The following is a 24714-nucleotide window of genomic DNA, read 5'->3' on the forward strand; positions in this document are numbered from 1 at the left end:
AAAATAAATAAATGTAAAAAAAAAAAATTTTAAAAGATGCTCTCTTAATGCCTGACAAATGATTTATCTAAAACTTTAAGAATGTGAATTTTTTGCTAAAGAACCTCAACCCAGAAATGATTTACTAAACTCAGCAAATAGCCATCATCATAAGTATAATATGGATCAATTCTCATTACCTAAGTATACATTTTCATGTGGCAGTGTGGGACTGTAAATTAAATATGCACAGTGCAGCATGTTAGGAACTTACAACATAATTTGTAGGTATCAGTACACAGATACTATAAGAACATCAAATAAAATATGGTACAAAGTGCATGAGAGCATTTATATCATTTGCCAATTATTTTCTACTTTATCTCTTCCTGTAGAGTTGGAGATTTTTACCATGAGTGTGCATTACTTATGTAATTAAACACCCCACACAAATGTTTTCTCAAGGGTTAATATATCTCCTTCTCCCTGTTTTTCTTGCCCATTAAGTACAACTATATGAGCTGACAATTTGGGGAGATGAGACTACATTAACTATACTTCCTAATCTGCCTACCACTCTACAAATTAAGTCAATTTCAAACTGCCCATGATAACATATAATAAGTCAATGGAAGCACTTCAAAGCCAGAAAGCACTTGTGGTTGGATGTAGAAGATGATATAATGATTTGTAGTTGCACAGAACCTTTCATCTAGGAATTTAAAACAGCTTCATACTCATCATCTCCCTGATAGACAGCACCCTTCCGTAGTAGCCCTGACACCTGCCCCAAGTAATGTAAGGAAACCGCAGGCAGAATTAAGAATGGACTTCTAAAGACTTAATTTACAGTCATCTACATTTAATCAGTCATCTACATTTTAACAACAAAGCAAGACGAACAAGTTCACTGAGCTTATAGGACATTCAATAAATCTACAGAATAAAAATTCTTAACTGAAAGTAATCCACTTTGTTTAGCAGATTGTCGACTTGCAAAAATATGAAAGTGATTTTAAACTTATTACAAAAGTTGTTCTCTGTTCACAAAAAATAGATCCCAGCAACCAGAAAGGTTGATGACTAAATTTGCAAAACCATTTAAGTAAACATTATTTATCTTTCCTACCAAATTCTTGCCATGTCACTTAATACAAATTGTCACTCATTTTAAATGAAGAAAGCTTTATATTTTTGTACTTGGGTCAAAACAATCTCCTCTTATTCTTTGCCCCTTCCCTAAAGAGAAAACACAAACCTCGATCTTGGAGTCATTTTTGTTGGTGTTGGCACACCTTCTGAAATTTTATATGGATTCTTCAGCGGTGATATATAGATGTTTCCCCCAGGAATTCGTAAAGGTGAACTAGAAAACTTGTAAGGGCTTCGAGGAATGTGAGGTATTGGTGACAAAGTCGGGGGCTAAGGCAAAAACAAAAAGATTATTTTTTTAATGTTTTAATGAGATCCACTGCTTTATAAATAGAGTTTCCCAATCAAAGGATACTTCCGACATACCCTGGTAGAAGCATACTGCAAAATATTCGTTTTAAGTCTCTGCATGAAGACTGAGTTATAGAATACTATAATGGAATCATACTCCTCTTCTCTGATCAAAACTCGTTTGAATGTCTGAGGAAGAAGAATAAAAACAACTGTTAAATGAATTTAGAAATTTATCTCTTTAGATTTTCTTTATAAATAATTCATAATATGTTTGAACAGTAAGAATCACATACTATGTAGTAAAAAATCATCTGAAAAAGCCTTCTTAGGTTTAGATTATAGCTGCTCTACCAGAAGTGAAATGTGATGCATTTTTTTTTAAAGTTTGTTTATTTACTTTGAGATAGAGAGAAAGAAAGAGAGAAAGAGAAAGAAAAAGAGTTGGGGAGGGAGAGAGGAAAAGAGAGAATCCTGAGCAGGTTCTGCCCTGTCAGCACAGAGCCCAATGCGGGGCTTGAACTCATGAACTATGAGATCATGACCTGAGCCAAAACCAAGAGCTGGACACTTAATTGACTGAGCCACCCAGGCGCCCTGAAACATCACAGATATTTTTTATGTATATATACATGTAAAGTTTATTACAAATATTCTCTTTATTGGAGGGATACAGTATTCCTTATTAACTTTAAAATATAAATTTGGATATTAAAATGTCTTAGCTTTCCAATTCCATTTTAGTTACAAATAATAACATAAAAGTAAAAAAATTGACAGGTGAATTTATATAATAAGGTCAGAATATATGGTCTAATTAATGACTTAAGTTATCTATATTATCGATATGGATATATCTAAAATCTTACCATGGAAGGTTACTTACCTCCTGAACAGCATGAGGAAGATCCTTGTATGCTGTTACAATGATTTTGAATTTAAGGTCTATATTCTTCACTTTGCAAATGCCATACATGGAACACATCATAATCTAGTAAATCAACGTAATATAAAAATATCAGAATTTTGTTACATAGTTGTGTTCTAAAGAGTACTCTGTTATCTTTCTTTTAGCTTCAAAAATAAAACGGAAGCTTAAGTTCCTATAGGATTATCTTTTCTAATCCTGAGCCCAGTTTGAAAGTTGATGTGAAGTGTTTAGCCCAAATTGTGTTTAAGGGACAAAATGCAAATAGCCAAATCTCAATTATTAGAATTGATCATCTGGTTTGTAAATAACTCTAACCTTCACCCATTACTTAAATTTTTCCCAGAAAAGCTGAAACTCGAATGAGTTAACTGTGTAACTAGAACTTAAAAAGAAAAAAAGCCAGTTGTGATAGGTTCAAACTATCAGATAAAATAATACTGAATACATTTGGTGATAGTGGTAAGGGAACTTTCTAGCAAGGGGCAGGAGAGAGTCTTTGTATTATAGATAATGTTCCTGATTTGGAGGCAGGTTATGCAGGTGAGTTCAGCTGATGAATCTGCATTAAGATGTATCCTTATGATACATGGATGTTTCTATATGCATATTACATTTCAATTTAAAAAATTTAATATAAAAATTAGATTAGAAATTATTCTCTATGAACTTAAAAAATCAAACTTTCTTCATTTGCATGAATTTTATTGCCAAATTTAAGTATTCATATCTCTGCAACATTCTTGCTTATATATACTATCGCCGAGAATATCTATTCACCATCCCTTGTTCAGCAACCTACCAGCCCCAATTCTGGTCTCCCCATTCAGAATGCCATCCAATAACTTCTTTGCTAATTCACATTTTTTTCCTACTTCAGTTCTTTTCCTAAGGTTTCTCTCTGCAAAAATCTTCTTGATTCAAGATACCTAATCTCTTTAGAAACCCTTAGCACTACTGTTTTTCTATATTGTAGAAAAGCAGAACCATAAGGCAATGAGTGACTACTTTTAAAAATCCAACATCCTAGAATTTATATATCCAAATATTTATTCTCTTGTAAAATATACACATTTGTAGGTTATACCCTTATACACTAGTGTACCTTTTGCTAAAAATATTCTTATTGGGAACATTACTACTGACCTTACAGAAATAAAAGGATTTTAAGGGAACATTATGAACAATTGCATACCAACAAAATAACTATCTAAGATGCACTGGAAAAATTTAAGAAAAGACACAAACTACCAAAACTGACTAAAGAAGAAATAGAAAATATGAGCTTTCATTAATAATAAAAAACTATCCACAAACAAAAGCCCAGGCCTAGATGGCTTCACTGGTGAATTCTACCAAACATTAAAAAAAAAAAAATCAATACCAATTCTTCACAAACTCTTCTGAAATTAGAAGAGGAGGGAACACTTTCCAATTAATTCTGTGAGGTCAGTAGTACTCAAAAACAGACATCAGAGGAGAATTACCATTATCTCTTATGATTACAGATGTAAAAATCCTTAACAAAAACAAGCTGAATCAGCAGCATATCTAACATACTATGTGACCAAGTAGGATTCATTCCAGAAATGCAAGGCTGGTTTAACATACTGAAGAATTAATTAATATAATACACCACAATACAATAAAAAGGAAACCCAATGATCATCTCAATAGATACAGAAAAAAGCATTTGAAAAAAGCATTCAATACCCTTTTGTGATAAAAACACTCAATAAACTAAGAATAGATGGGGACTTCCACTATCTGATAAAGGGCATATACAAAAACTCCATAGCTAACAATACATTTAATGGTGGAAGACTGAATGCTTTCCCCTGAGGTCAGGAATAAGACAAGGATGTCCCCTTTCACCACTTTCATTAAGTAATGTATTGGAGGTTCTATGCCAAAGCAATTTGACAAGTAAATGAAATAACAGTCATCTAGATTGCAAAGGAAGAAGTAAAACTACCTCTGTTTGAAGATATATGAGCTTATATATTGAAAATAGTAAGGAATCCACTAAAAACTATTACAACTGATAAATTACTTCAGCAAAACTGTAAGATAATATGATTAATATATGAAAATTAATTGTATTTCCATACACTAGCAATGAACAATCCAAATAAGAAATTAAAGAGACAACTTCATTTACAATAGTGTTAAAAGGAATAAACTACTTAGGTCTAAATTGAATATAACAAATGCAAGGCTGTACTCTGAAAACTTAAAAACGTTACTGAAAAAAATTAAAGAACATCTAAATAAATGGAAAGACATCATATGTTCATGGACTGGAATACTTAATATTGTTAAGATGACAGAGCTGCTCAAACTGATTTATGATTCAGTACAATCCCTATCAAAATTCCAGTTGCCTTCTTTGTACAAATTGACAAGGTGATCCTAAAAATTCATATAGAAATGCAAGCTTCAGAACAGCACAACAAATCTTGAAAAAGAAGAGTAAAACTGGGGTATCATGCTTCCCTACAGATCAATGCAGTACAATTAAGAGACCAGAAATGAACTTTTACATATATATAGTTAGTTGATTTTTGACAACTGTCAAGAGGGAAAGAAAAGACTTTTCAAGAAATGGTGCTGGAACAAGCAGTATTCACACACAAAAGAATGAAGTTAGACTCCTATCTCACACCATACAGAAAAATTAACTCAAAAAAAGCCGTAAGAGCTAGAAGGGGAATTAATCATGTTTATTATTCATTTTCAATTACAAGTGGATTTTTCAGAACATTAAATTGTTCATACTCATTTTTCCCAGGCTCTGAGAAAAATGGAGAAAAATAAGGATAAACCTTGGTGGTCTCTGATTTGGCAATGGTTTTATAGATATGACACCAAAAGCACTAGCATCAAAAGAAAAAAACAGATAAACTGAACACGATCAAAGTTTTTTTATATTAAGTATAATTTATTGTCAAATTGATTTCCATACAACACCCAGTGGAATATGATCAAAATTTAAAACTTGTGTGCCTCAAAGGACACCATCAAAAAAGTGAAAAAGACAACTCAGAACTGGAAAAAACACTTGCAAATCATATGAAATAAGGGACTTTTATGTAGACAACATGAAGAACCCTTATAAATCAATAATAGACACTCAATTAAAAATTATGTAAATGATCTGAATAGATATTTCTCTAAAGAAGATAAACAAATGGCCAATAAGCACATGAAAAGTGTGTTTAATGTTCAATCAGTATCATTAGCAATTAGGGAAATGAAAATCAAAACCATAAAGAGATATCACTCTATACCCACTAGGATGAGTATAATTAAAAAAGCAAATAAGAAGTTGGTGAGGATGTGGAGAAACTGGAACCTCATACACTGCTGGTAGGAATGTAAAATGATGTGGGTAAGTTGGAAAATAATCTGGCCAGGCTTCAAAGGTTAAACACAGTTATTATATGACCTGACAATTTCACTTCTAGGTATACATCCAGAAAACTGGAAACATATATCCACACAAAACTTGTACATACATGTTCACAGTAACATTAATCATGATAGCCAAAAAATAGAAAGTAAATGTACACTAAATGATGAACAGATATATATGATGTCGTATATCCATACAATGGAATATTATTCAGCAATAAAAAGGAATGAAGTACTTATACAATCTATAACATAGATAAGCAATGAAAACACTATACTAAATAAAAGAAGCCAGACACAAAAGACAACATATTATATGACTGCAATTATTAAAAATGTCCAGAATAGGCAAATCTACAGAGATAGAAAGACTAGTATTGCCTGGGGATGGAGGGAGTGGGGGAATAGGGGGTAAGTACTTAAGGGTATGGTGTTTCTTTCTGGCATGATAAAAAACTGTTTTAAAAGTGTTTGTGACGATGCTTGCACAACTCCATGAATATACTAAAAACCACTGGGGTGTATACTTTAATTTGTATGGTATGTGAATTACATCTCAATAAGTTGTTACTAAAAAAAATATATATTCTTATTATTCGGTACAGAGAAGAAAAATGAAGATGTGAGAGATGGTTCTCTGTAAATTAAATCTTTTAGTCATTACTTTGTTCATTCATTCAAACAGTAGGCACTGTTTTAGATAAACTTGGGTTTTTTTAATAAGTTTTTTAATGTTCATTTATTTTTGAGAGACAGAGAGAGACAGAGTGCAAGCAGGTGACGGGCAGAGAGAAGGAGACACAGAATCTGAAGCAGGCTCCAGGCTCTGAGCTGTCAGCACAGACCCTGATGTGGGGCTTGAACTCATGAACAGCGAGATCATGACCTGAGCCGAAGTTAGACGCTTACCCGACGGAGCCACCCAGGTGCCCCCAGATCAAATTGTTCTTAAATCTCATGCTTTTTCCATACTAACATGAAATCTAGTTTACCACAAGACAGAAAAAGTCCACAATAAACGGTTTCTTCAATGATTTGTGTAAACAAGATCTTTTAGGTCATTAAGCAAGTTACTAAAATACTCTCAAGCTCTAAAGCTCTAAGAAGTACAACAAAATTACAAAAGGTAGCTAACAAGTGCACATATATTAAGTCTGCAAAATTGATTTAGCTTCTCATTTCAATCTAATCTTTTAAGAAATCAGTATACAGTTAACAAATAAGTAGGAGAAGAGAAGTGAACTACATTATTACCTGATCCAAATGCCTGTCTCTCATGAGTTCATACTCATTTTGCAGTGTGTGCTGAAAAAGGGTCCAGATGATGTGTTCCAGTTCAGGGTGGTCAGACAGAAGGCGTGCACACAGAGTATTTAGTCGAAGATACGCCAGTCGGTACACTGGAGACATAAGGGGAATTAATCATGTTTATTATTCATTTTCAATTACAAGTGGATTTTTCAGAACATTAAATTGTTATAACCATAACACTGTTAAACAGCACCTTTTTTTCAGGCTTTTATTTAAATTCCAGTTAGTTAACATGTAATATTAGTTCCAGGTGTAGAATTCACTGATTCATTACTTACATGCAACACCCAGCGCTCATCACAAGTGCCCTCCTTAATACCCATCACCTCTTTAAGTCACTCCCTACCTGCCCTTTGGTAACCAACAGCTTGTTGTCTATAGTTAAGAGTTTGTTTCTTGGTTTGCCTCTTTTTTTCCCCTATGTGCATTTGTTTTGTTTTTTAAATTCTACAAATGAGTGAAATCATGGTATCTGTCCTCTGACCAACTTATTTCACTTAGCATAATACTCTCTAGCTCCATCCACATTGTTGCAAATGGCAAGATTTTATCCTTCTTTTTTGTTTTGAGAGAGAGAGGGGGGAGAGAGCATGCAATGCAGGCAGGGGAGGGCAGAGGTAGAGGTAGAGGGCAGAGGTAGAGAGAGAGAGAGAGAGAGAGAGAGAGAGAGAGAGAGAGGGAGGGAGGGAGGGAGGGAGGGAGGGGGAGGGAATCCCAAGCAGGCTCCATGCTCAGCATGGAGCCCAATGTGGGGCTCGAACCCATGAACCATAAGATCATGAGCTGAAATCAAGAGTCGAACACTTAACCAACTGGGTCACACAGGCACCCCAAGATTTCATTGTTTTTGATGGTTAATATTCCATTGTGTGTGTATATATATATGTGCATGTGTGTGTATATACACATATGTATGTATATATGTGTGTGTACACACATACACGTACATACACACATACCACCTCTTCTTTATCCATGGACATTTGGGCTCTTTCCTTAATTTGGTTATTGTTGATAATACTGCTATAACCATCAGGGTGCGTGTTATCCCTTCCAAATTACATTTCTGTATCCTTTGGGTAAATACCTAATAGTGCAATTGCTGGATCATAGGATAATTCTATTTTTAACTTTTCAAGGAATGTCCATACTGTTTTCCAGGGTGGCTGCACCAGTTTGCATTCCCACCAACAGTAAACAGCATTTTAACAGTAACCTCAGCTACCTCCATCACTATTTTATGAGTTAATAATCCCTAGTCTTAGTGCAGAGCTATGTACATAGAAGGCAAACTAGCCCTTGGATACTAACATAAGATTTATTTAGAGAGTCTATAAAAAATACTACTGGGATACAGGTTTGGAGAAAAGGAATACACAAAATTGAGGTTTTTTTCCCATCTACTTTATATATTAATGACCTTTGTTTTAATTACACCTTTCAAAGACTCATAAAGTAGTCAGAATTTTTAAGGTAACTACTCTACTGGGTCACACTTTAGCATGCATTAGACTTGCCTTGGAAGGCTTGTTAAAATAAGGATTTTCTTTTTTCTTTTTCTTTTTCTTTTTTTTTTTTGTTTTTTTTTTTGTTTTTTTTTTTTTGCACGTCCTTCTAGAGTTTCTGATTGAGTATAGTTCTAAATGGGGCCTAAACAAAAATTTTCCTTTCTACAAATTTTCAGGTGAGGTGGATTCTGCTTTTGGGGACCACACTCGCTAACACTGCTCTAACTTAAGGGATATGTTACAATATGCCTATAAAACTCAGTATATTTCTGACCTGAATAAAATCAGAAAAAGTATTTATCGCAGAGGAATCTGGCTTTTCATGTTCCGTCAGAGAGCTTCAAGTGCGTGTGCCCTTGCACACAGAGCTGACCCTTAAACAACATGGGTTTGAACTGTGAGGGTCCATTTATACATGGATTTTTTTTTTATAAATACAGGACAGTACTATAAATGTATTTTCCTTATGATTTTTTTAAAGTTTATTTTGAGAGAGACTGAACATGAGCAGAGGAGACAGAGAGAGAGAGAGAGAGAGAGAGAGAGAGAGAGAGAGAGAGGGAGAGGGAGAGGGAGGGGGAGGGGGAGGGGGAGAGGGAGAGGGAGAGGGAGAGGGAGAGGGAGAGGGAGAGGGAGAGGGAGAGGGAGAGGGAGAGGGAGAGGGAGAGGGAGAGGGAGAGGGAGAGGGAGAGGGAGAGGGAGAGGGAGAGAGACAGAGAGAGAGAGAATCTCAAGCTGGCTCTGAAGGGGCAGCGCAGAGCCTGAGGTAGGGGCTCAAACTCATGAAACTGTGAGATCATGACCTAAGCCGAAGTCAAGAGTTGGATGCTTCACTGACTGAGCCACCCAGACACCCCTGATTTTCTTAATAATACTTTTCTCTAACTTCCTTTATTGTAAGAGTACAGTATATAATACATATAACATACAAAATACGTGTCAATTGTTTATGCTGTCGGTGAGACTTCTAGTCAACAGTAGGCTATGAGTAAAGTTTCTGGGGAGTCAAAAGCTGTATGCAGATTTCTGGCTTCATGGGAGATCAGCGCCCCTAACCCCTACATTGTTCAAGGGTCAGCTGTATATACACATGCACAGACACAACTGCCCCACCTCATACACACACAATCAGAGAATGCTCTACAACCTAATTACCAGGAAATATGCCTGAACTAGACCACAGCACACTTTAACAGTCTTAACTTTACATACACACCTGAACAGTAGAGGTACTGTCAGGGGCAAACATTTCCAAAAACAAATTTGAAGGCATAACAAACGCAGCAGCAGCAACAATACCAACATCCAACACTTTTTGAGTGCTTACTATGTGCTAAGCCCTGTTTGAAGCATTTATGTGTTAATTCATTTAATTAACTCAAAAACCCTATAAGGTAGATTATTATTATAAAATACATTATTATTATCATTTCCACTTTACAGATGAAGCAACTGAAGCACAGAGATAATAGGTGACAAAGTCAAACCTAGTAAGCAGAAGGGCCATGATTTGAACCCAGTCACAGCCAGGTTTCAGAGGTCACGTTCTTGAAAGTAATCATCTACTAACCTTTTTTGTAAAAAAGTGAAAGGGAGGTAGATTTCAATGGCTTCTGAGTCTGGAAGGCTGAGGTTGCTTGTGCCTCTGTGTTTGCAGTAGAATTTACACGTGTAGTTCCTTTTTTCTTTGGGGATCTGATTGGAGAAAGATACCTAGACATATTCAAAGGAAAAGACTTCATTTGAAGTTCGCTAAGAGTCTCTTTCTCTTTCTCTCTCTCTCATGTACACACAAACACAGCTGTACACATGCATCTAAACATATCTATTTAGTTTGTTATTATACATCAAATTCCTTCATTCAGCAAGCTATTTAAATACAAGCTAGAAAAGATACTGCCTAAGAGGAAAACTAAGCTGGTTGTTATAATTTCTAACTATTTTAAGAAATGGCTTTTTCTGGGAGTTACTGCTTTACTGGAAAAAGAAAAAGACAGCTACATTTGTATATATGCTCAATTTTAATAGTTACAGTGAGATTGAGATCATAAAATAACTCTAGCTTAAAAGAATAAGTTATTGACACCAAAATAGTGTTGTCATGTTTCTGATTTTCCTCTTAAAAATGTTGCATTGATAGGGCACCTGGTTGGCTCAGTCAGTTAGAGCATCCAACTCTTGGTTTCAGCTGATGCCATGATCTCACAGTTCATGGGTTTGAACCCCACATGGAACTCTGCAGTGACAGCACACAGCCTGCTTGGGATTCTCTCTCTCTCTCTCTCTCTGTCTCTCTCTCTCTGTGTCTCTCTGTCTCTCAGCTAATAAATAAACTTAAAAAAATGCTTCATTGATAACTATGGTTCATATATATGATAAAACTTCAGTTATACACACACACATACCACCTAAATTACACAGTACAGAATTCTAATACTTCAGATAACATTATCAAGGAAGATTTATACCTGTATACTAAACATGTCAGGCATAAATCAAGGAAGATATTAGTAAATATTATATCTCAATTTCTGACATTCTACCACTCTTGTGTTACCTTTTATAGGATAATCCAGAGCTACTTTATAATTTTGTCCTGTAGCTGAGAAGTAATTCTGAGGATTTAAACCTTACTATGGATGTTTCCACTACATATAGTATGTTAACTAATACACTAAGAAAAGGGAATCACCATCATAATCTTTTAAGTAACAGGGTCTAGTCTACTTCCAATCTGGTATTTCCCTTCAATTCACTAATTCATAATATTGTAGACAAATTTAACTTGGATAGAAGTTAATCTCCCTTGAGTTCTAGGTACAAATATTCAATTACCTACAGGACATCACTACTTGAATCTCAAACTTAAGAAGGCCAAAGGGGAGCTCTTGATTTCTTCCCTCCGTTTTTCCCATTTCAATAAATGGCTCCACATTACATCCTGTTTCTTAAGTCTAAAATATAGGAGTTATGTTTAATTTCTTCCTCTTCCCAATTCCTCAAACTCAATGCAAAACGAAATCTTATTAAATCTTCCTCTAAAATACATCCTAGATCTTTCCATTTCTTTCTATCTCTACTGATGTATCTTAGACCAAGTCACCTACCTCTCTCACTTGGACTATGGAAATTATCTCCAAACTGGTCTTCCTACTTCTTTACCCTCCTCCAAACCAATCTGCACTTCAAACAGCAGCTAGAAAATGGCTCTTTAAAAATACAAATTATAGCAAGCTGCACCCTTACTTAAAACTTTAATGCTTTCCCACTGCCCTTCTAAAATCCAAACCCCTTCCTATGGCCCATGGAAACCTAAAAGGTCCAGCCCTGGTTTGCCTCTCCAAACTTGTCTTATTGTACCTCCAACCTCCTCTTGCTCACTTTACCCCAAGCACACTGGGATTTCCTTCTGTTCCTCAGACCAGCTAAGTTTGATCTGCCCTAGGGCCACCACACTTACTGTTTGCTCTGCCTGGAATGCATCTCATGAAGATTCATGTCTGGTCAGCATCCATCTGTCCTTGAGGTGTCAGGTGCAATATCACTCTATTAGAAAAAGTTTCCCTAAACATTCCTACACTCTCAGCTTCTCGCTTTCATATCACTTATTTCCATTATAAAACTTAATATACTCTATTTTTTTTTCTTTTTAAGTAATCTTTACTCCCAACATGGGGCTTGAACTCATGACCCTGAGATCAAGGGTCACATGCTGTACTGACTGAGCCAGCCGGGCACCCCAAACCTAGTAGACTCTAAAAGCACATCATATATTAGTTTACTTCCTCCATAATATAAGCACTATGAAGAGAAGAACCTAGTCCACCTTACCCACCTTTTATTCCCAGAGTCTAGAAAACTTCCTGGCACTTAGACAACTGCTTACTGAATTAAAGAAAAAGATAATGCTTGATTATTTATATTAATGCATAACTTAGCCAACAAATTTATATGTAAAGGCAGAAGCATCATATGCTAGAAATAGTTTGGGTACAAGTTAGCATGGAAAGGACATCTCTGGAAAGTAGTCCCTGAACTAATCACAGAGCACTATAATGTCAATTCCTAGACAAAACTAAATAGAAACAACATTAGGTACACTTCTATGAAAGGCAGAAGAGCTAGAATGCTTAGGAGCATGCACTTCAGGGTCAGGTTGCTTGGGTTTGATTTCTGTTGAGTTTTGGCAAGTTACCTTATTCCTCTAATTCCTATTTTACAGAGAACTGAGGCTGATAGCAGTATATATCACCTTATAGGGATGTTATTAAGACCAAATGGGGGAAAAAAAAACAATCTCAAGTATTTAGCCAACTGTCCAGCCCATAGTGAACCCTCAATAAATGTTAGCTATTTGCTTTTTTCTTCCATTATCGTCACCATCATCATCATCGTGTACCTATTAACTGATTTAGTTTCATATCCTACGCTAATCCCTATGCCTATCCTATGCTTTACCCCAAATGCATTGATCTGTACTCCCTGAAAATGTTTCCTGCTTTCTTGGCATTACACTTTGGAACTCATGCCATTTCTGACTCTTGCAACACCTTCTGTCTCCTCCCTCCTCTCCAGTTTCCATAGAGAAATCCCACTTTCCATCTTTCAGACCTAACTAAATTGCCATCTCTGCCATGAAAACCATCCTCATTACATCAAACATGAGTGATTTCAGTAGCACTTGGTACCACTTTTATATGATCTTTACTTGGGTCATGTATCTTATATTCCTGCTCCCTCAAAGCAAGAACAATGTCTTATTCAAAATTCTATTCCTTACAGTTTCTATATCTTGCATTACACCATGCTCAAAACCTATTTGCAGGTTGAGTTAATAGCACAGCATACATTCTACTTACATATCTGCTGCAGTGTGATTACTCTGGAGAGGAAGGCTGAGAGTACAAGCAGATTCAAGGTGATCAGCTGGTCCTTCTCGGTCCTTTGCTTGTTTAATAAGATCAAATAAAGGTGAATCCTATATGAAACCAGATGACATTAAAACCACACTGGTAAGTATGATTTTCCCATGTGCATAACAAAATCCTACTGCCGACATGGGGAGTGCTACAAAGTTAGTTACAATTGACAGCAGTGACTTAGAATTCAAATGAGATCCTTTTCTTCACTTTGAAAATACTGATTGCCAATTTTTGTTCTATATACATAAAATAAAGGACCAGAAAAACGCATAACTTGAAATGTTTATGTTAGAAAAGAAATTAAAAGTTAGGGAGAAATACACAGAAAATACCTAAATATGGCACAAAGACAAATAATAAAGATATGAGCATAATTTAATGAAACTAAAAGATACATGCACTGTTTGATCACAAAGCTAGTAACTGGTTCTTTGAATTAACTAGAAAAATTAAATCTCCAGTCAGATTGAGAAAAGGAGAAGAAATAAACAGTAATAGGAATAAAAAGTGGGACTATTATCACAAAAATTAGGAAGATAATAGGGAATTGTTATGAATAATTTTATGCCAATAAATTGGAAAACTTAGACCAAGTAGAAAATTCCACAGAAATATAAATGAACTAAACAATAAAATAAAGTAGTAATAGTCCTATATAAACTATTAAAAAACTAGAATCAATAATTAAAAATCTCCCCATAAGGAAAATACTAAGCATATCAAACACCTTTGGTTTTACCGGCAAAGTCTACCAAACATAAAAAGAACAGATAATTACACTTTTACTCAAACTTTACTGACAGTGGAAAAAGTAGAAACTTTCTTGATCTCATCTTATGAGGCTAGTACAACAATGATACTAAAACTCGTCAAGGACATCACAAAAAGGTAAGTTATACCCCATTCCCACTCATGAACAGAGAGATAAAAATCTCTCCTTAACATCACTTTATTTCTATTATAGAACTATATATTCTATTTCTTTTCTTTTCTTTTTTTTTTTTAAGTAACCTCTACTCCCAACATGGGGCTTGAACTCATGACCCTGAGATCAAGAGTATTTACACAAAGTGATGTGTAAACACAATTAAAAATTTTATAATGAAGTCATGAGTAACATTATTACTAATACTAATTTTTACAATAAGGACCATTTAACATTGAAGAAAAAGGTTCTAGGTGATAAGGCGTTCTTTCTATCTCACAAGTTTATTTTCTACTATAATATCTAATCAGAGAAGTTGCTTATTTCTTACATTTGGAACTTACTTTCTTTTATGGCCTAACATATAAATACTTTTATAAACATTCCATGGGCACTGGAAAACTACTTTCAGCCTATAGAACTTTATATATCAATTACATGTTTACTAATTATAGCATTTACATCTTCCATATATTTATCTTTTGTCCACTTGAGCTATGGTGGGTTGGGAAGCATGAGTTAAAGTCTCCTTATACTAATAATGCATTTCTTACTATTTCATATAAGAAGTTTTTTCTCAATGAATTTGAATACTATGCTACTGAGTGTATATTCAGAACTGTCAAATCTTCACTAAAGATTGCATTCTTGAACATTACAACATGGCTTTCTATTCCTTAATTGTATTATGTTGAACCTATTAAACCGATGTTAAGATTGTGACTTCTTTTTCTCTTACTATTAGCCCAATATGCCTTTCTCTGTTCTTTTATTTTCAACATTGCTGAGTAACATTATTTGAATACAACATATATTTAGGTTTTGGGGTTTTTTAATCCAATTTGGGTGATTTTTTAAATGTTTATTCATTTTTGAGAGACAGAGAGAGATGGAGTGCAAGTGGGGGTGGGGCAGAGGGAGAAGACGACATAGAATCCAAAGCAGGCTCCAGGCTCTTAGCTGTCAGCACAGAGCCCAACGTGGGGCTCACACTCACAAATCATGAGATCATGACCTGGGCCGAAGGTGGACGCTTAACCAAATTTCAGTGATTTTAGACATTTATAATTGCTGACAGATTTGGTTTTGTGTGGTTACTGTGTTTTATGTTAGCATTGTTTTCATCAGTTTTTAAAATGTTTCACTAAATGATCTGTGATATCCAAAAAAAAAAAGGACTTTGCAGGCTTAACCAAAATCCAGAAGTCAAAGAAAAAGATGAACTGATTTGACTACATAAAAACTAAAAACTTGTTTGACTAAAACCACAATAAACCAAGTTAAATTAAATCTTTAAAAAATAAATAATACTAAGGTTTTTTCCTACAGCTTCATAACATGATTTTTATTATAAATAATTCTTTCCTTTCATTAGGGGCACTCTGAAGTGCAATCTAAGTAAAGGCTTTCATTGGAGTAAGGTAAGGCTAACAACACCAATTAATACATGTAGTCATATTCAATGTTTTACATATTCTAGCCACTGACAAATTGAATATACTTATTTAACTAAAATAGTGTGGGTATAAATCCATATATAAATCCATATATTCAGCAGGAGTGGCCTATTCCCATTTTTATTTCAATGATATTTGAAGAGACGCGAAGACTCACTAAGAAATGCAAGTAAACCTGAGCCTTCACAGGATTTAGGTATACTACAAATCAGGCATTCTACTTTCTCTTCAGATTAGCACAACAAGCTGGGCTGCGGATTAGCATAATAGTATTATACTAAAGTGAATGCCTCCTCCAAGGGTTAAGGTAGCATTTTTTAACCAATAGTCTTCATGTTTCACTCAAGTATCCCTTTTATTCCTCCATCTCCCCCCAACACAGATATATAGATATGTTTATAATGAGTATGTCATGATAGTGGGAAAGAAGCACAGTGCAGTGGTCAGGCATGAGACTCTGGAGCCACACCACACAGAATCAAATCCCAGCCACTTATTGGTTGCGTAACTTTGGACAAGTTGCTTAACCTCGTATGATTCACTCTTCTGAACTGTTATGTGGAGATACTAATCATGATAGTAACTTATAGTATTGTGAGAATAAAGTGAATAACACATGTTAAGCATTTAGAACAAAGCCTGGCACAGAGTGCTACGTAAGCATTTGAAATTATTATGGTTCTTGTTTATACATAATAAATGCTTTTATACAAAGGATGATGTATCTGTTCAAATATATGAATGTATACCTCATACATTCCATCTGTCTATCCACCCAATATTTGTTGTTTGTCTACTTGGTAAGTGGCCCTATGCTAGGAATTAAAAATTACAAACAACCCTCCAATTGCCAGATACCAATGGACTGGAAGAATCATTTCAGAAACGTCTGTCTTCTTCCACCTTACTCAACATATTCAATTGAGGTCTATGTGCAAAATAAACTTCGATAATCCTCTACCACCAAAATACTCTTGCTGTTTTCTAGTTTTCCCATATCATTATCACTCATTATAACCTGTTGTCCAAAGCAAAAAAGGAGTCATCTTCAATTATTTTTTCCCTCACACTCCACTATCCCATCCAGGAAAGTCATGCTGACTCTAACTTCCAAATATATCCCAAGTCTAACTTCTCATCATCTCTAACATTACTGTAGTCTAAGTCATTATTATCTCTTGTCTGTACTACCACAAAAGCATCCTCCAACTGTTTTTCAACACTTCCACTCTTGCTGCCTCCCAGCTCTTCTCAATAGAGTTAATAGGCTATTCCTCACACCCTCCACCCTACTCAATGACTTCTCATCACACTAGAATAAATCCAAACTTAATGTCTGGCCCTTGTTACCTCCCAGGCTTCACTTTCTACTACTTTCCTCCTTTTACTCCTGTCACACTAGTCATCTTTATATTCCTTGAACACAGCATGATTCTGTCTCTGTTTCCATATATGCTCTTTCCTCTGTCTGCAGTGCTCTTTGCCAGAATTTTCCATGGCTCAGCCCACTCTATTATTCACATTGTCTCCTCAAATAGCACCTTCTCAGCAAAGCCTTCTCTGAACATCCTGTCCAAAGCAGTCATAATTCCCACTTGTTTGCTACTCCCAACTCTGCCTTATTTTCTTCATAGTACTGATCACTATTTGAAATTATATTATGCATTCATTTGTTTACTTGTTTATTGTCTCCTCCAGTTATCTTGTTCACAACAGCATTTCCAATGTCTAAAAATGCCTGGCACACAGTAGGGACTCAACATTTATTGAATAAATGAAGTGAGTAGGTAAAAAGTGTTCAAAATTCTTTGAGGTTAATTCTGCCTTAAAGTGAGGATAAGATTAAAAATAGAAGTTTCTTAGTTATATATACCCTAGATCTTTTAAAAATAAAGTATTTACCTACTGCTTTCCCCCATCTTTTTCCCTCAAGCATTAGTCAAACATAGTATGTGTACCTTAGCCATAAAGAAAGCAAAAACAGGAAAATCATTTCAGAATGCCTATTCTTAGAAGGCTTTTGTTCAAAGTGAAGTACAGTAGAGTACCTTGGAGCACTTAGGCAATCTGGAGTAAAACTATTAGTTTTGTCTATGAAATAGTTCCAGGGAAAGATATTCCTCCTCCCCACATGGTGCTCAGAGTCCAGTGGGAAGAGGCAGACAATAAACAAGGAATGACACATTCAGAAAAAATCTATGAAACAATAGAGTTTCTCATGAAGAATACAAATGGAAACCCTGGTAGAGGGGGTTAGTTCAAGGAAGATATATCTGAGAAGGTAACATGGATGCTGAGATGTGAAGAGAAGTTGTACTTTGAGAGAAGCAGGAGGCAGAGGTTTCCTAAGATGAAAGAAAATGTGATAAGAAACTGATGTTAGTTTAGGAACTAAAAAAGACACTACTAGTACTAAAGTAAAGTGGTGGTATAGTAGTGGAGAGACTGCTAGAGAAAAAGGTGGGTAGCTGTTTGATGATGCAAAATCCTAAAGACCATGCTACAAAGTCTGACCATGCTAAGAGAAATGGAACATCTATTACAATAGAAACTATGTTTTAAGATACGGATTTTTTGTGTCAAAAATCACTAATATAGAGATAGCTAGTTTAATTGTGCCTTGTTTCCTATTATATGTATTTGTAGCATAGAACTGGGGTTCTAAAAATATTTGATTAATTGAATGATTTATTGTTTGCTTTCAGGAATGTACTGCAGGAGATAGAGGTCACTATAATCCATACTGCCTTAACTCTGTTACAAGTGACAGAATTTCCTATCAATTTCTTAGCTCCGTTATGAGTGAAGAATGTGCCAGGCATGTTTAGTACCAAGTCTAGTGAGAGCAAACAACTTTGGAGTTGTGTGCATGTAACTCAGGAATTAATGCTACTGATCTGAAATTTAAAAAAGAAAAGCCTACTATTTACTTAATTTAGTCCTCAGCTTCACTGTAAGCAGAACGGAAAATAATGAAATTACCAGTATACTCTGGGTTATTTATATTTCAGCAGTAGTATGTTATCAACACAAATGTCTTTCAGCTTTTCTTCTCTCCAAAAGAAAAATGTCTATAAGTAGTATAAAACAGGGCCAGGGCCAGGGCCAGGACTAGGGTAAAGCAAGAGAGGCGCCTTGGATGCAAAATTTAAGGAGGCAATAACTTATACTTGCATGACCCTAATATGAAATTTGCCCTTTGGGGCACTGAACACTAAATTGATAATGAAAGTTAATTTAAAATACATTTGGCAAAGCACAATGATGTATTATTTTTATCGTTTCCTTAGACAGGATTAAAGCACTTTGAGTTTACAAAGTTTTTTACAAAGTTTACAAATGTATTATTTCATGTAATCCTCAAAATAAACCTGTGAATTAAGCGTTACCACTACTAATTTTACAGATTAGAAAATTTCGCTATTCTAGTAAATTCAAACAATACTGTATTATACACTAAAATTATTTTCAGAGCACAGGATAATAACTTTTGACATTTATAAATATAAAAACCAAAACTCTTTTAAGCTATTTTTACATAATGAATACAGTAGCCTCCTAGAACTAGTAGTATTAATTATGAATTATTAAAAATATTTTATTAATTTCACTATTATTTTTCATCTTTATCCAAAGGATTTCCTGGAAAATAAATCCATATTAATATCTGTCATTAACAATAGTAGCATTTAGTAAATGCTTACTGCATGTATGCGTTTAATTTTCACAAAACCCTACGATGTAGGTATACTATCCCCACTTGACACAGAAAATGAAGCTAACAAAGGCATTTGAACTTAGGCGGCCAGGCTGCAGAGTCTGAGCTCGTATGCACTATGACTATACTATAATATTTCATTAATTTCTTAGTACAAAAGACAGCAGCAATAAAACAAGTGCATGAATTAATTTTACCAAAGCTAATTCTGGTATTATACACTATTTAATAAAGTTAAATATTCCTGATGATCATTCTTCTCTCAAAAAACAACACAAAGTCATATTTATTTAATCAGAGAGGACTTCTACAATATTTGCTTAAAATAATTACATAACTTACCAAACAGTGACAGCTTATATAAAATATTATTTTTCCTTTCAAGGGTAACTATTTGGTATAGTAAATACCAGAATAATATAATGATGAACTATGAATCAAATTTTGACAATACTCGACAATTTATATTATAACCTGTTTGAGCAATGTTTGAGTTAGAAGCATTGTTTTTGAAAAACACACTCGTTAAATATAAGAAATTATGCAAAAGAGAACCAAAATTCTAACTAGATTTTCACTATAAGTGATCATTTGAAGGAATTTTTAAAAAGTCTCCCAAAACAGCAATCCCTTTGTTACATTACAGACTAAAAGCAGATATTTTTAAGAACTTGAAAACTTTAATTAATTTATTTTTTTATTTTAGAGAGAGCGTGAGTGGGGGAGGGAACAGAGGGGGGAAAGAGAATCTTTATATTTTTCAATTATTTTTTTAAATTTACTTATTTTGAGAGAGAGTGAGCACACGTGGGGATGGAAAGGGAGGGAGAGAGAGAGAATCCTAAGCAGGCTCCTCACTGACAGCACAGAGCCCAATGTGGGGCTTGAACTCACCAACTCTGAGATCATGACGTGAGCCAAAACCAAGAGTTGGACTCTTAGCTGACTGGGCCACCCAGGTACCCCGAGAAAGAGAATCTTAAGTAGGCTCCACGTTCAGCGTAGAGTCCGACAAGGGGCTCATTCCCACGACCCTGCGGTCATGACTTGAGCCAAAATCAAGAGTCAGACACTCAACCAACTGAGCCTCCCAGGCGCCCCAGGACTTGAAAACGTCAAAGTAGTAGTAATGTTATTATATCAATTATATACAATTTTACACACACACGTATATATATTTTTAAATTTACATCCAAGTTAGTTAGCATATAGTGCAACAATGATTTCAGGAGTAGATTCCTTAATGCCCCTTACCTGTTTTAGCCCATCCCCCCTCCTACAATCCCTCCGGTAACCCTCTGTTTGTTCTCCATATTTAAGAGTCTCTTATGTTTTGTCTCCTCCTTATTTTTATATTATTTTTGCTTCCCTTCCCTTGTGTTCATCTGTTCTGTGTCTTAAAGTCCTCATATAAGTGAAGTCATATGATATTTATCTTTCTCTAATTTCGCTTAGCATAATACCCTCTAGTTCCATCCAGGTAGTTGCAAATGGCAACATTTCATTCTTTTATTTTTTTATTTTTTTTAAACGTTAACGTTTTTATTTTATTTTTGAGAAAGAGAGAGACAGAGCATGAACAGGGGAGGGGCAGAGAGAGAGGGAGACACAGAATCTGAAACAGGCTCCAGGCTCCGAGCTGTCAGCACAGAGCCCTACGCGGGGCTCGAACTCACGGATCGTGAGATCATGACCTGAGCCGAAGTCGGCCGCCCAACCAACTGAGCCACCCAGGCGCCCCAACATTTCATTCTTTTAATTACTGAGTAATACTTCATGGTATATACTTACCACATCTTCTTTATCCATTCATCTATTGATGGACATTTGGGCTCTTTCCATACTTTGGCTATTGTTGATAGTGCCGCTATAAACATTGGGGTGCATGTGCCCCTTGGAAACAACATACCTGTATCCCTTGGATAAATACCTAATAGTACAATCGCTGGGTCATACGGTAGTTCTATTTTTAACTTTCTGAGGAACCTCCATACTGTTTTCCAGAGTGGCTGCTCCAGCTTGCACTCCCACCAGCAGTGGAAAAGAAATCCTCTTTCTCCGCATCCTCGCCAACATCTGTTGTTGCCAGAGCTGTTAATGTTAACCATTCTGACAGGTGTAAGGTGGCATCTCATTGTGGTTTTTATTGATATCTCCCTGATGATGACTGATGTTGAGCATTTTTTCATGTGTCAGTTGGCCATCTGGATGTCTTCTTTGGAGAGGTGTCTATTCATGTCTTTTGCCCATTTCTTCACTGGATTATTTGTTTTTTGGGTGTTGAGTTTGAGAAATTCTTCATAGATTTTGGATACTAACCCTTTATCTGATACATCATTTGCAAATATCTTCTCCCATTCTGTCAGTTGCCTTTTAGTTTTGCTGATTGTTTCCTTCACTGTGCAGAAGCTTTTTATTTTGATGAGGTCCCAATAGTTTGTTTTTGCTTTTGTTTCCATTGCCTCTGGAGACGTGTTGAGTAAGAAGTTGCTGAGGCAAAGGTCAAAGAGGTTTCTGCCTGCCTTCTCGAGGATTTTGATGGCTTCCTGTCTTACATTGAGGTCTTTCATCCATTTTGAGTGTATTTTTGTATGTGGTACACACAAATATTTAAAACAACCATGTACCCCAAAATGCATTTTTAAAAGTATTTTCAAGGGGCACCTGGGTGGGTCAGTCAGTTAAGGTCCGACTTTGGCTCAGGTCATGATCTCATGGTTCGTGGGTTCAAGTCCCAAGTTGGGCTCTATGCTGACAGCTCAGAGCCTGAAGCCTGTTCCTGATTCTGTGTCTCCCTCTCTCTGCCCCTCCCCTAATTATGCTTTCTCTCTGTCTCTCAAAAATAAATAAATGTTAAAAAAATTTTTTTAAAGTATTTTCTAAATTGGTATCTTCATCGACTCTTTCAAAAGCAATGAGAATATATCAATTTGGGTAGATCTTTTTTTTTTTAAACGTTTATTTATTTTTTAGAGAGACAGCATGAGTGGGGAAGGGGCTGAGAAAAAGGGGGACAGAGGAGCTGAAGCAGGCTCTGCGCTGCCAGCAGCAAGCCCCACACAGGGCTTGAACTCATGAACTGTGAGATCATGACTTGAGCCAAAGTTGGACACTTAACTGACTAAACCACCCAGGTGCCTCAGATCTTATTTTATTTCAAATTAAGTTATTTTGTGGTATTGGGTATTATTTAAAGTCTTTTCTAAAGATGTAGCTCACACAATATGTTATATTTTGCATTTGTTGCATTAATTTTAAAATACTGTTTTAAGAAAGGAATTCCTAACTCAAAATTAGCCAAGAACTCTAAAACTAGGTCAGAGTATACTTAAAGATGTTTGACATAATTGCTCTGGGTAGGCAGCTCCAAGCACAATGACAAAATTTATCCAATTAAACTACTATAGCCATTTTCTAAATGAAATATTACAGGAGTCAAAAGTCCACTCCTATCAGTACGATCTTCAATGGCCATGGCAAGCATATCCAATGAGAGCTTCCTCCATTCTAGCAGTCATGATAAAATCATGTTCAAGAGTCATTATTTGTAGAACTTACCCTAAATACTGTGTGAAAGTTATTGTCCTTAATCCAAAGAAAAAATCTTATTCTAACTGAAAGTATAAGAAAACCTATAGTGAATATTTGCAAAATGAATAAGAATTCATATAGTAGGAGGAATACTATCAAAGGAACTAATAGAGTGTGAGAAACAGACGTTAAAAGAGAAATAGGGTATGAAAGTTTGTGAAAAGAAACTAGCATGTCTGAATATGATGAAAATCAGTTTTTGTCAAACTGTGAAAGAAGGGAGGGTTTTGACTGAAAAGAAAAGCACAAGAAGGGTGGATAAGAGTTCAAAGGTGAGGAATAAACATGCTTGCCGTGCTGAAGTGAGGAATCACCCAATTATCTATAAATATGCTGATGACAAGGATTTGTAAAAAAGTAAAAAAACAAAAACATATATCCTATGATTAAATAATCACAATTAAAGTCATTTTTCTCAATAAGTTTTGCCTTAGCTAAGGCCTCTCTATCAGATTTATACCTTTGGGAATGTAACTAGTACCCTTTACTTATATATCTTATTCCATGACAGCAAATATTGCATCAGGTTTAACCTATTTGTAGTGCCAAAGTTTTGTGTCAAAAATTATTTAATGACTGGACAGTGAATTGTTTTCAAGAAAACAAAGCTTAGAAAGTTGTTATATTGTGCCATATGTCTTTAAGTGTAACACAAGTTCAGAATCTCTAATGATTAATTTTAAGTTTAGACTATCAATGGCCTAGGTCATCCTTAGAATACCACAATTATATTTTATAAGGTAAACTCTTACTTTCTGATATAGCTTCTAACTTAGCTGGAAGGTCAGGGCCCCCAAGGAAGCTTTATTAAAAACACAGGTCAGATTTCTCCACAACCCCTAAAATTCTGATAATGCCAGGTATAATTCTAATAATATCTACATTTTAGAAACGTTTCTCACTAGAGTCTAATGCAATCCCACCATTCCAGCTTCTTCCCATGCCATCCCTGCCATATCTCCCTTATATTTCTCTCTCCTCTGCCGCTCCCTCAAGAACTAACTTTATTTTTCTAATTCTGGTATAAACTTCTAAAAACTGACTCACTCTTTCTTAAATAGAAATACTATTGTAATAACTCCACTTATTGCCTTCTTAGGTTTCAAAGGCATCCTTTCAATCTAAACTATATGTTCTAGAATGCTAATAACCCAGGTAAATTTGAGATCAGATACAAAAGTGTAGTCTCTACTGTGAAACTCAAAAAATTTCCTAACTCATAACATAGTCAATCATTGACAGAAGACTTTTGGTTCTCATTTTCCCAGCATTTGGGCTAAAGTGGCGATAGGGTAAGATGGCAGAATATTAGAAACATTTCACTAACTTTATGAGAACTAATTTTGAGACCCACAGCAAAAACTTGGTGTTGTCTGGTGAGGGTACCACACTGTAAGGTAGAATAACAACTGTGATCTTCCTTTCTATCATATCTAATGTTGATAACTATGATTAATGATGCAAAGTCATTACCACATACTTCATAATATTTTACTTCCTTCACTACCAAAATTCTGT

The 24714-nt window shown here is 35.2% G+C and overlaps 1 protein-coding gene across 1 annotated transcript in view; it reads right to left on the bottom strand.

Annotated features, from left to right (window-relative positions):
• RB1 (RB transcriptional corepressor 1) overlaps nt 1-24714 on the bottom strand; it is a 170176-nt gene that overhangs the window by 11798 nt on the left and 133664 nt on the right. The window contains exons 18-23 of the mRNA XM_042969199.1: nt 13443-13561; nt 10154-10296; nt 7019-7164; nt 2309-2413; nt 1498-1611; nt 1238-1401 (exon numbers count right to left, since the gene is read on the bottom strand). Coding sequence (XP_042825133.1) covers nt 1238-1401; nt 1498-1611; nt 2309-2413; nt 7019-7164; nt 10154-10296; nt 13443-13561 — 791 coding nt within the window. The remainder of the gene's footprint in view (nt 1-1237; nt 1402-1497; nt 1612-2308; nt 2414-7018; nt 7165-10153; nt 10297-13442; nt 13562-24714) is intronic.

Source organism: Panthera tigris, chromosome A1 (assembly GCF_018350195.1).
Source record: "Panthera tigris isolate Pti1 chromosome A1, P.tigris_Pti1_mat1.1, whole genome shotgun sequence".
Lineage (NCBI taxonomy): Eukaryota > Metazoa > Chordata > Mammalia > Carnivora > Felidae > Panthera > Panthera tigris.